Source organism: Acipenser ruthenus, chromosome 53 (genome assembly GCF_902713425.1).
Source record: "Acipenser ruthenus chromosome 53, fAciRut3.2 maternal haplotype, whole genome shotgun sequence".
Classification (NCBI taxonomy): domain Eukaryota; kingdom Metazoa; phylum Chordata; class Actinopteri; order Acipenseriformes; family Acipenseridae; genus Acipenser; species Acipenser ruthenus.
In genome coordinates, this window is record NC_081241.1 from 630,635 (window position 1) to 642,500 (window position 11,866).

General features: G+C 41.6%; 1 protein-coding gene across 1 annotated transcript; it reads left to right on the plus strand.

Moving 5' to 3' along the window:
• The first annotated feature begins 1,803 nt into the window (after positions 1-1,803).
• Positions 1,804-8,573, plus strand: LOC117965756 (tripartite motif-containing protein 16-like). Its single transcript, XM_059016607.1, has 6 exons — positions 1,804-2,451; positions 4,728-4,823; positions 5,013-5,246; positions 5,401-5,560; positions 6,490-6,555; positions 7,658-8,573. The coding sequence occupies exons 1-6, from the start codon at positions 1,870-1,872 to the stop codon at positions 8,188-8,190; spliced, it is 1,671 nt and encodes a 556-aa protein (XP_058872590.1). The 5' UTR covers positions 1,804-1,869; the 3' UTR covers positions 8,191-8,573.
• Positions 8,574-11,866: the final 3,293 nt, after the last annotated feature.

The window sequence follows — 11,866 nt, forward strand, 5'->3', positions numbered from 1 at the left end:
TCTAAACATGGAAACAAGCTTGTTCTTGTTATTCCACTTGTTCTCCTTGTTGAAGAAGAAAACTCCCCTCCCCTCCAAAAACAATTGAGAACTGAAGTGGAGGCATTTCTGTCCATTTTACCCACTCAGATCCCTCACTTTCTAAATATATTGGTGCGTCTGAAAAGATAATACCACCGTCTTCAAATACAAGCTAAAGATTGTCAGATTGTCAAAGAATTTTAATTTCACAATGACAATAAATACATTCATTATTTAAAAATGAATAAATAAGATTGTATTTAAGTTTTAATATAAGAGATATGATTTTCAATTTGCACTTTAATCAAAACAATGTAATGGTTTTAAATCTGATCAGCAATAAGTGCATGTAAATATATTTTTATTAAAGAAATACAATTGAAAATAGGTAGATGTTAAAGTATTGTTTATATCATCTATATATTCTTAATATTACATTTCTGATCTTTAATATCCTAGTATGTGTGTGCTGAATGATTCAATGTGATTTTTGCTTAGATCTTTATTTGAAATGCTTCCTAACTATTCCAGCAAGAACTGCCTCTGAAAACTCTTGTCCAGGCTGATTGTGTGGAAACGAGGTGGGGAAGCATATTGGTGGTGCGCTGGGCACTGAAGTCCACAGGGTAAGCATTGAGCACTGCAGCCCGTGCAACAGACATACGCTTCCCCACAATCAGCCTCCAGGAGTCTTTTCAGAAGCAATGTTTTGCTGGAATAGTTAGTAAGCATGGAGAATAAAATCTAATCAGAAACAGCCATAGAAAATCCTCATCAGGTAAGAAATGTAAAGAACATGATGCCCTTTAAACCTTTAACCTCAGTGTGGTCCCCATGAGTGTTCATTAATATCTATCTATCAGGAGAGTTTACAAAATGACCAATTGTATCTGTTCATGAAAAAACAGCAGCATGGCTGATTGAAATGAAATCTCTTTGAAATGTTTGATGAAGGGGGTCAGGAGGTGGGGGTCCTATTACCTGTAACACAGGAAGGAAGGAAGTGAACGGGGAGAGGAAACCAGTGTGGGGGCTGCAGGATCAATGGGCTTCACCTGAGTCAAAGAGAGTGGAAATAAAGAAGTGTGGAAAACAAAACGAGCAACAGCAAAACAAGAAGGGACTTGAGAGAAGGATGTTCTGCTGATGAGAGGGAAGACATTGTCTGAAATGAATAAAACAAATAGTGCACAGGTTTGAAAAGTAGGTCCCTTGATTGTAAGCTTTGTTTGAGTGTCTGTTCTGTATAAAATGGTTTTAACTCATGAATTCAGCACTGTAATAAATGAGTATGTCAGTAACGTACACACCCTGTCTGATAACACTAGAACATGTCTAGTTCTCATAATATACAGCCTCCCCTGGACTGGATGGACCACCCTTCATGTTCTCTTAGGGGGATGACCAGTTCAGACTCTGTGCCTCAAGTTTTCTCTGAACTGGAGGGAAGAAAGCAGTTGGTGCTCAGAGACAAGTTTGTGGTTGAGGACTAATGGACTTTGAGATGTGGATTAATGCCCACGAAGATCGAACTCCACCAAACTCACTTCCTTTGTGAACTTCTGAGGATTCAGACCCACACAGAAGTGAAGGTCTAGTGCAGTCAGATACATACTGTAGCTATAGAAGGGTTACTGTGACAATGCCATTATCAAACTCCAGTCCCACTCACAACTCTCTCCTCTCCGCTCCTCTCACACTGATTCAGCAGTCTTGGCTCAGCCTGCTTGTCTAAACCTGGCCTCAGTCCAAAACCCCGCCTCTCAGAGCTGTACACAATTCCAGGAAATCAGCGCAGTGAAGTTTCTGTTGTGAAATCGTCAGTCTCTCTGTCTCACTGCAGCAACAATGGCTTCAAACTTGTGGTCAGAGGATCAGTTTAGCTGTTCAGTATGTCTGGATCTATTGAAGGACCCAGTCGCTATTCCATGTGGACACAGTTACTGTATGGGGTGTATTAAGAACTGCTGGGATCAGACTGATCATACAGGTGTCTACAGCTGCCCCCAGTGCAGAAAGACCTTTACCCCAAGGCCTGATCTGTGCAGAAACACCATGCTGGCTGAAGTTGTGGAGAAATTAAAGAAGACAGGACTCAATCCTCCTCCTGCTCAAAGTTATGCTGGACCTGGAGATGTGCCGTGTGATTTCTGCACTGGGAGAAAGTTCAAAGCTGTGAAATCCTGTTTGACGTGCCTGGCCTCTTACTGTGAGACACACGTCAAGCCACACAGTGAGGTTACTCCATTAAAGAGGCACAAGCTGGTCAATGCAATTGGAGATCTGGAGCAGAAGCTTTGTGCTGAACACCAGAAGGTTTTGGAGGGGTTCTGCAGAACTGATCAGACGTGTATTTGCTGGCAGTGTGCAGACGAGGATCACAAGAGCCATGATACAGTCTCAGCTGAGAAAGAAAGGACTGGGAAACAGGTAAGGGTTTGAACTATTTCCTTGTAGCTGTCCTAGAAGATAAGAATTCCCAGGGATATTTAACATGTCTGTTTACTAGGTTATACAGTTTCACATCAGATCAGATTTTAATTGTATATTAAGAGCTATTTAAAGATCCCTAGTTTTTTAATTGCTCTATCTAAACTATGATTTGCTACAATGTATTTCAGGGTGTAACAGGGGTGTTGTTACAGGTGTGGCTATCGCTGATTGACAGGAGAGACACAGGAGGTTTACTATGATACAAAAAACACAAAACATTCCAAACAAAATACTGCTCGAAAACAACTAGAAAATAAAAGTTGACCAAACAAGAAAGGAGGTCCCGCTCCAGGAACAGTCTCCCTGACACCTCCTCTCTAGACTTGGGTGGGATTAAAATCCCCTAAACTTGTTCCCTATTCCTTCCAGTGCTAGCGATCCTGGTTAACTCACACAGTGATCCGAGATACATTTTTCCTCTTGTGTTTTTCTCACCCTGGTTAACACACGCAGTCGTGAGGATCCTACAGCAACACTGTCCTTCCCAGACAGTCTGTATCCCTGCTTGTAGAACCAAGAAACTGGCTTTTCAGACCCTTTTTAAAGGCATGTGGCCAGAGCTAATTGATAATCAATTAATCAATTAACACCTGGCCACATTCCACCCCTGGATTTGAATATGCCCTGCCATATCTAGCACAAACTTGATCATCAAAAACATTAATTACAATCAAACATAAACACACTGTTTACACGTGCAGGACCTCAGCCCTGCCTCACAGGGTTAGACTGATTTGTTCAGCTGTGTTGTGGTGCATTGGAATTTGTACTGTAAAATTAGCATGATTTATATTCCTAGTGTTTTTTATATATGTCTTGCAACTTTATAAAATCATAGATCAGTTTCATTGTTTAAGATATTATAGTTTAATTAGTTAAACTTTTTAAAAATGACATTCCCAGAAAAGTCAATCACATAATTTAAAAAAGCAAAAAGATCAAGATTAATATGATATAAAATATACAAGATTAATATGATATGGAGTAGTTTTTAGGGCTCTGGACTCTTGACCGGAGGGTCATGGGTTCAGTCCCAGGTGGGGGACACTGCTGCTGTACCCTTGAGCAAGGTACTTTACCTAGATTGCTCCAGTAAAAACCCAACTGTATAAATGGATAATTGTATGTAAAAAATAAAGTGATATTTTGTAACAATTGTAATTCACCCTGCATAAGGGCATCTGCTAAGATATAAATTAATAATATTAATAATATACAAGATTAATATGATATACAATATACAAGATTAATATGATATACAATATAAATCGGGCAGAAAAAAAATAGCTTAATTTGGTGCGTTAAAACACATTTTTACATGATTAAAACAGATATGTTTAAGTTAGTTTAAAACAAAATGTAATAACCTATTTGGGATTTTGTTTGTTAAAATCTACAATTTCTTTTGCTCACCCTACTAGTCCCCTCTTTCCTTTGCTCTCTTCCACAGTGAAGTCCTTCTGCTCACGGGCTCATTCTTCTGGGGATTTTGTGTATTTAGGCATTTTTTACACTGATTTCATTGTTTTGTATCAGTGCTGTTTTATCTGTGTTTATCGATTAAAAATGGAAATCAGAAGCCCTAAATATCCATTAAAGAGAAAGCTGCTTCAGTTTCCTAGGTGCTTGACAAAACAAACATGTAACACATGCTAGATCAGCCATCATTCACTGTTACTAGTATGAAACAGTACCATCTAGTGGACAGCTACTGTGGATCAAGTGTCCTTTTGTATTGCTGGCAGCTGTGCACTAGATGGTGCTGTATCTTACTACTATACACACATGTTGTCTGAAACTGCTGCCTTTGTCCAAGTTTAAACCACCTCCAAGGAAGTTTTCAATTTAATTCAGCTATCACATTTAAACATGGATTAAAATGAGTGGTGCAATTTCATTATATTTAATCTTTTAAATGTTTAACCTTGGATTAATTTTAAACAAGGATTACATATAAATCCTGGTGTAAAGTTTTGTGCAACATGATTCAAATATAATCCTTGATTTAATCTGGGTTAGTGGTTAATCCACGCTGGTGCATTCGACCCTTAGGGTATCTGTGTGCATAATGTGTGTATCGTTAATCTAACTCCATATTAAGAGGAGAGAGGTGTGAAAACACAGCCTGCTCTGAAATAGTCTGTATTGAGTGTGACAGGATATCACTCAATGCCCCATCAGAAATGTCACTGTGTCACTGTGTTTCTACACAGAAGCAGCTGGGAGAGACACAGACAGAAATACAACAGAGAATCCAGGAGAGACTCAAAGAAACTGAAGAGCTGAAACAGGCTGTGGAGACACTGAAAGTGGGTATTGAAAAGAGGGGGTTATTATTATTATTATTATTATTATTATTATTATTATTATTATTATTATTATTATTATTATTATTATCAGATGGACTGGAACACATCTGCAGAAGTTTACTGTCTATGCCTGATGTGTTGTTGATATCAATTCTAACCATGTCTCCTCTACTGTGTTCTTTCACTCAGAGATCTGCATGCATAGAAATAAAGGAAAGTGAGAAGATCTTTACTGAGCTGATCCGATCCATTGAGAAGATCCACACTGAGGTTATTGAGCTGATTGGAGCTAACAAGAAGGCTGCAGTGAATCAGGCTGAAGGACGCATGAAGAAACTGGAGCAGGAGATTGCTGAGCTAAGGAGGAGAAACACTGAGCTGAAACAGCTTTCAGAGACAGAGGATCACATCCATTTTCTACAGGTAACATCACTGCTTGTTAGAAAATCTCAAGTCCATAACTGGGACGGTTTCAGACAGACCTCTCCAATTGAATGAATCCTTGCTTTCCCCCAGGAATGTTTTGGACCCCATTCTGTTTCACTGAAAACTCCTTTTCTCCACTTTCCTGTTGTAGAATTTCCAGTCTCTCTGTGCCCCTCCTGAAGCTGGAGACTTACCCAGCGTTACTGTCAATACAGACATCTCTTTTGGGGCTGTGAGGAAAGCTGTATCTGAACTTAAAGACCATATTGAGGACTTCTGCAAGGGGGAATTAGTCAAAATAACCACAACAGGTTGGTGTGAAATAGATTCATTTGGTAGAGATTTCTCAAATAGACCATGGCTTGAGGAGGGACAGGACTTGCAAGACATTAATAAAGACCTCTTGCAGATTGCTGGCTATATAAATAATGTAGTATTGAGAAGGGAGGAGGCAGCAGGGAGGAGGAAGGAGTGAGGAGGCAGCATGGAGGAGGGAGCAGGGAGGGCAGAGCTGGGAGCATTGGAGAGGGAGCATGGACGGAGAAGAGAGAATTAAGCAGGGAGCATGGAGGAGAGGGTGGAAGAGAGAGGAGGGAGCATGAAGGAGAGATCAGGGAGGAGACAGGAAGGAGGCAACAGGGATGAGGGAGCAGAGAGAAGGGAGCATGAAGACTGGAAGAGACAGCAGGGAGGAGGGAGCATGAAAGAGTGAGCAAGGAGGAGGGAGCACATAAGTGGGAGGAGGCAACATGGAGGAGGGAGCAGGGAGAAGGGAGCAGGGAGGAAGGAGCAGGGAGTGATGAAGCAGACTGGAGGGAGAACGGTGCATGCAGGAGGGAGCAGGGAGGTGGTAGGAGGGAGAATGGAGGATGGAACGGACTGATGAAGCAGAGAGGAGGAAGTGATGTGAGGATGGAGCAGACAATGACTGTTGTATGTTTGATGCACAAGGGTGTCCTAATATGGACACCGTACTGTTGGTTAAAGGTATGTGATGGAGAGGAAGGAACACAAGACTCCAGTGCAGTGGCAGACGTGTTCACATTGACTTTGGCTGCTGCACCGATACAGAAGGAATACATATCCATTGTAATCATGAACATCTTGAAGTACGGATTTTTACATCCTGAAATTCCGTGAATAAGCCTTGTTTCTTTTCAGATTGCTGTTTGGAGTCTTGTGTGTGTTGTGTATTAATCCACATGTTTCAATTCTATTTCTCTCTCTTTTTTCTGCCCAGTGAATGAAGTTGCAGTTTACAGTCTGCAGGCTCCAGAGCCAAGGAACAGAGCTGAGTTTTTAAAATGTAAGTCTGTTTCACTGAAACATTTGATTGAAAGATGTGTCACTCCATTGAGAGAAGAGCTAACGCTACAGAACAGGGAGGGGTGGAGCTTGAGGGCAGCAATTATTATTATTTATTAGTAATTGTGAAGCCATTAATCTACACTCCTCTCCAACAAGTATTGGTTCAGATGAATACATGCAGAATGACTGGGGGAGTGGCATTTGTTGCCTGTTTTTCCACTCAAACCTTTCTTTCCCTAAATATCTTGGTATCCCTGAATAGATAATCATCCCATCTTTTAATACATGTACAATGCATGTGAAACCAGTTGTGGGGTAAAATGAACAGCTATCCCTCCCAGTCATCCTGTGCTGGTAGTAAATGTATATTGCAGTATCACTGCACTTGTGGGATGGATTGCTCATTAAAATATTAGACAGATATTTGAAGAGTGGATGATATTCTATTGAAGATATTTAGTAAGCAAGGGGCCTGAGTGGGTAAAATGGCAACACATACCCTGTAGGAACATTAAGTGAACTGTAATTGTATGCAGAGCTGCATTTGATTGGTTCCAATTGAAGAAGTTTGATAAGATTGAGGAATTATAATGAACAAAACAATCAAACAGCAAGAGGGTTTAAAGGGTTCATAAGGACCTTTATATTGTATTGTGTTGCATGTTCCCATGTGTTGCTACAACTGTTTACGTGAGGTGTGTGTATTGTTTTAAATATTTTTATTTTTTTTTACATTTTGACCACTTTTTTACACTTATAGATAGCTTCACATGTAACTGCATTGGCCCCTCAGAACTACATTTCCCATCATCCTCCTGCTCACATATGTAATTGAGATGGAATTACCAGTGAGCAGGAGGATGATGGGAAATGTAGTTCTGAGAGGTCCATGCAGGTCCGCGGGAAGCCATCTTGAGGCAGGGAATGCAATTTAAAAGTTTAAAAAAGTGGTCAGAATGTATTAAAAAAAATAATTAAAACAACACACACACCTTCCATAAACAGGATGTGAGGATGCAGCAGACAATGACTGTTGATTTTCTCAGTGATTTGACTTTTCTAACCGTCTCTCCTCTACCCGTCCTCTTCTCTTCAATCAGATTCCTGTCAGCTCACACTGGACCCCAACACAGCGCATAGAAACCTCTGTCTGTCTGAAGGGAACAGAAAGGTGACATGGAGGAGAGAGACCCAGAGATATCCCGATCACTCAGAGAGATTTGACTTCTATCCCCAAGTGCTTTGCAGAGAGGGTTTGTCTGGGACTCGCTGTTACTGGGAGATTGAGTGGAGTGGGGGAGGGGCTTCTATAGGAGTCACATATAAAGGAATCAGCAGGAAAGGAGAGGATGATTCCTGTGGCCTTGGATACAATGACAAGTCCTGGAGTTTGCACTGCTCTGATTCCAGTTACACTACCCTGCACAATAACAATCAAACTGCAGTAACTGCCCCCCGCTCCCTCAGAATAGGAGTGTATCTGGACTTTAATGCCGGCACGCTGTCCTTTTATGGCGTCTCTGACACAATGACCCTCCTGCACAGATTCCAAACCACATTCACTGAGCCGCTCTATCCTGTGTTTAGGCTTTGGGATTATGATTCCACTGTAACAATCTGCCATCTGAACTAGACTGTTTTGTGTTGTAAGAAACCCTTTGTATTGAACTCCCTGTCTGTCCTCTCCACTCCTTGGGTGAAGGGAATGTTCAATCTGACACAACTTTGGATGAAAGTTAGGGGGTAAAACGGCGCCACCTGCAGAGCGAAACGAGGGGAATTATTTGTTTTTAGCAACGAATGGATTTCATACGAAGTAACTGTATTTAATTTATTTTTTAAGAATTGTTATGTTTTATATATATTTTAAAAAATGGCATCCAATAGTCAGTGCTGTAACAGTTTTTTAAAAAAGTGAACTTAAGTTTGCTTTATTGTGTGTGTGTGTTTTTGTTTTTTGATTTCCGTAAAATGTTTAATATTTCAGATTTTAGTAATGTGATTTAATAAAAAAAAATAACGTGATAGACTGACTTTTTCTTATTTCTTAATACTCATTAACATGGTTTTTCAAATGAGAATGAGAAAGAAAGAGGGGAATGAGAGAGAAAGAGGTCTGGTAAAGCATAGGGAAGCATTGTAAAGCACAAACAGGTGTGGTAAAGCATAGTGAAGCATTGTAAAGCACAGAGAGGTCTGGTAAAGCATAGTGAAGCATTGTAAAGCACAGGGAGGTCTGGTAAAGCATAGAGAAGCATTGTAAAGCACAGAGAGGTCTGGACTCTAACCCTGGGCTTGAGACTCAGCTCAGTGATTTGGATTCCTGAACAGCTTCTTAGTAAAGGTATTATTCAGCATGCCGCCGCACCGTGAACTAATAAGAAAAGACTTTCAGTACCTGGCAGGCTCTTGTGACATATCAGGAGGGTCATTCTCTTTACTCCTTCTCCTTGGAGTCGGGTCCATGCCTCTCTCTACTGAATCACTCGTTCCTCAGTTAGCTGGGTTTCTCCTCTGCAACACAATTGAAACAAGTCCGTTGTTAAAGAGTACAGCGCTTCAAATGTCATTTTTCTTTCTCTTTCTTTAGACCGGCCCCTTATCTTTTCATGCTGTTTGAAATCATCCCGACCGCTTCTTGTTATCACAGTTACTCAAATGCTGGGTTCGTTTTTGGAAACGTCTGTGTTGCTAATTGAGTGCCATGGGAGCATTGTATTTTAAACAATTCTGTATCAATTAAGATTATGTTTCATTTTGAATTATTAATTTTGAACTTTAAATATACAGGTTAATATTAACAGTTACAACAGCACCTAATAGGAAAAAAAACTATGATCTTTTTGTATGTTTTGTCCAGTTGTTCTGCTTGGATTTTGGTGTCTGATCAAATTTATATTAGAGCTTGAGTTTCTCGCACTGTTCATGTCGTTAGGGTTACCAGATTTGCCCTGAAAAACTAAATAAGACGTTCTTTTTCTCCAAGTCACTGACGCAGTACCAAAATAACAGTATTGTGCAGTAAAGAAACAAGGACCAGGGGTCACAAATGGAGATTAGATAAAGGGGCATTCAGAACAGAAAATAGGAGGCACTTTTTTAAACAGAGAATTGTGAGGGTCTGGAACCAACTCCCCAGTAATGTTGTTGAAGCTGACACCCTGGGATCCTTCAAGAAGCTGCTTGATGAGATTCTGGGATCAATAAGCTACTAACAACCAAACGAGCAAGATGGGCCGTACTGGCTGACTTTCACCTGGGATTATTAGTATTTATGTGTGTAATAATTCTTCTTCTTCTTCTTCTTCTTATTATGCAGTTTTATTAACCACTATCCTCAACAATACGAAGAATAACATCCATTCGCCACAAGCGCTCCTCTTCACTGTAGCTGAAGCGAGCTGCGGGTCACATGACACAGGAAGTAAATGTCTTCAAAGCAGTTCCTTGGGTTGGGCAGCAGCTGGTTCATGACGAGAGAAAAACACAGACCTGTTCAGAGTCATGCGAGTCACGAACGACTTTAAATAATCCTGTGTGTGTCTTTATCTCACCTCGCTCGACCCGCTGACAAGTCTTGACAGCCCGCTATTAATAATGAACCGGGGAAATGCTGAGGTTCCCATGCAGCTGTGGAGACATCTTTGTTTCCTCCTCCTTGAAGTCATCTCTGTGTCTGTATCTCCTAAATCACTCGTTCCGCAGTTAGCTGTGTTTCGACTGTGCAACACAACTGAAATCATTAACGAGGGGAGCACAGAGCACCCCGATATACTCACAGCAGAACAGCCTCCATTCACAAAACCTATAGCAACGCGATCATTAACGAGGGGAGCACAGAGCACCCCGATATACTCACAGCAGAACAGCCTCCATTCACAAAACCTAAAGCTTCCCAGCGCCAGCACTGTGTGTGTGTGTGTGTGTCTCAGTGTGTGTGCATAAGTCTGTGTGTGTGTGTCAGTAACTGTGTGTGTGTGTGTGTGTATCAGTACCTTTGTGTGTGTGTGTGTGTGTGTGTATAAATCTGTGTGTGTGTGTCAGTACCTGTGTGTGTGTGTGTGTCAGTGTGTGTGTATAAGTCTGTGTGTGTGTGTGTCAGTACCTGTGTGTGTGTCCGTGTCTGTTGTCAGTACCTATGTGTGTGTGTGTGTCAGTGTGTTTGTGTGTGTCTCAGTGTGTGAGTGTGTGTGTGTGTCAGTACCTGTTTTGTGTGTGTGTGTGTCAGTGTGTGTGTATAAGTCTGTGTGTGTGTGTGTCAGTACCTGTGTGTGTGTGTGTGTGTGTGTGTATAAGTCTGTGTGTGTGTATGTGTGTGTCACTGTGTGTGTATAAGTCTGTGTGTGTGTGTCAGTACGTGTGTGTGTGTCTGTGTGTGTCTCAGTGTGTGTGTGTGTGTTGTGTGTGTGTGTCTCAGTGTGTGTGTGTCAGTGTGTGTATAAGTCTATGTGTGTGTGTCTCAGTGTGTGTGTGTGTGTGTGTGTCAGTACCTGTGTGTGTGTGTGTGTGTGTGTCAGTGTGTGTGTATAAGTCTCTGTGTGTGTGTCAGTACCTGTGTGTGTGTGTGTGTGTGTCTCAGTGTGTGTGTGTGTCAGTGTGTGTATAAGTCTGTGTGTGTGTGTGTGTGTCAGTACCTGTGTGTGTGTGTGTGTCTGTGTGTGTCTCAGTGTGTGTGTGTGTGTTTGTCTCAGTGTGTGTGTGTGTCAGTGTGTGTATAAGTCTGTGTGTGTGTGTGTGTGTCACTACCTGTGTGTGTGTGTGTGTCAGTACCTGTGTGTGTGTGTGTGTGTCAGTACCTGTGTGTGTGTCCGTGTGTGTGTGTCAGTACCTGTGTGTGTGTGTGTGTGTGTGTTAGTACCTCTGTGTTTGTGTGTGTGTGTGTGTCTGTGTGCGTGTGTGTGTGTCAGTACCTCTGTGTGTGTGTGTGTCTGTGTGTGTGTGGGTCAGTACCTGTGTGTGTGTGTGCGTGTGTGTGTGTGGGTCAGTACCCGTGTGTGCGTGTGTGTGTGTGTCAGTACCTGTGTGTGTGTGTGCGTGTGTGTGTGTGTGGGTCAGTACCCGTGTGTGCGTGTGTGTGTGTGTCAGTACCTGTGTGTGTGTTTGTATGTGTGTCATTACCTGTGTGTTTGTGTGTCAGTGTGTGCGTCAATGTGTATGTTTGTGTGTGTCAGTGTCAGTGTGTGTGTGTCGGTGTGTGTGTATGTGTGTGTGTGTGTCAGTACCTGTGTGTGTGTGTGTGTGTCAGTGTGTTTGTGTGTGTATAAGTCTGTGTGTGTCAGTGTGTTTGTGTGTGTATAAGTCTGTGTGTG

What these genes read in the sequence shown, in the direction of transcription:
- LOC117965756 (XM_059016607.1), top strand. Translation starts at nt 1,870, where the DNA reads ATGGCTTCAAACTTGTGGTCAGAGGATCAGTTTAGCTGTTCAGTATGT. An exon ending in AGTCAAAATAACCACAACAG is followed by an intron (nt 5,561 to 6,489) that starts GTTGGTGTGAAA and finishes TTTTCTGCCCAG; the next exon opens with TGAATGAAGTTGCAGTTTAC. An exon ending in CAGAGCTGAGTTTTTAAAAT is followed by an intron (nt 6,556 to 7,657) that starts GTAAGTCTGTTT and finishes CTCTTCAATCAG; the next exon opens with ATTCCTGTCAGCTCACACTG.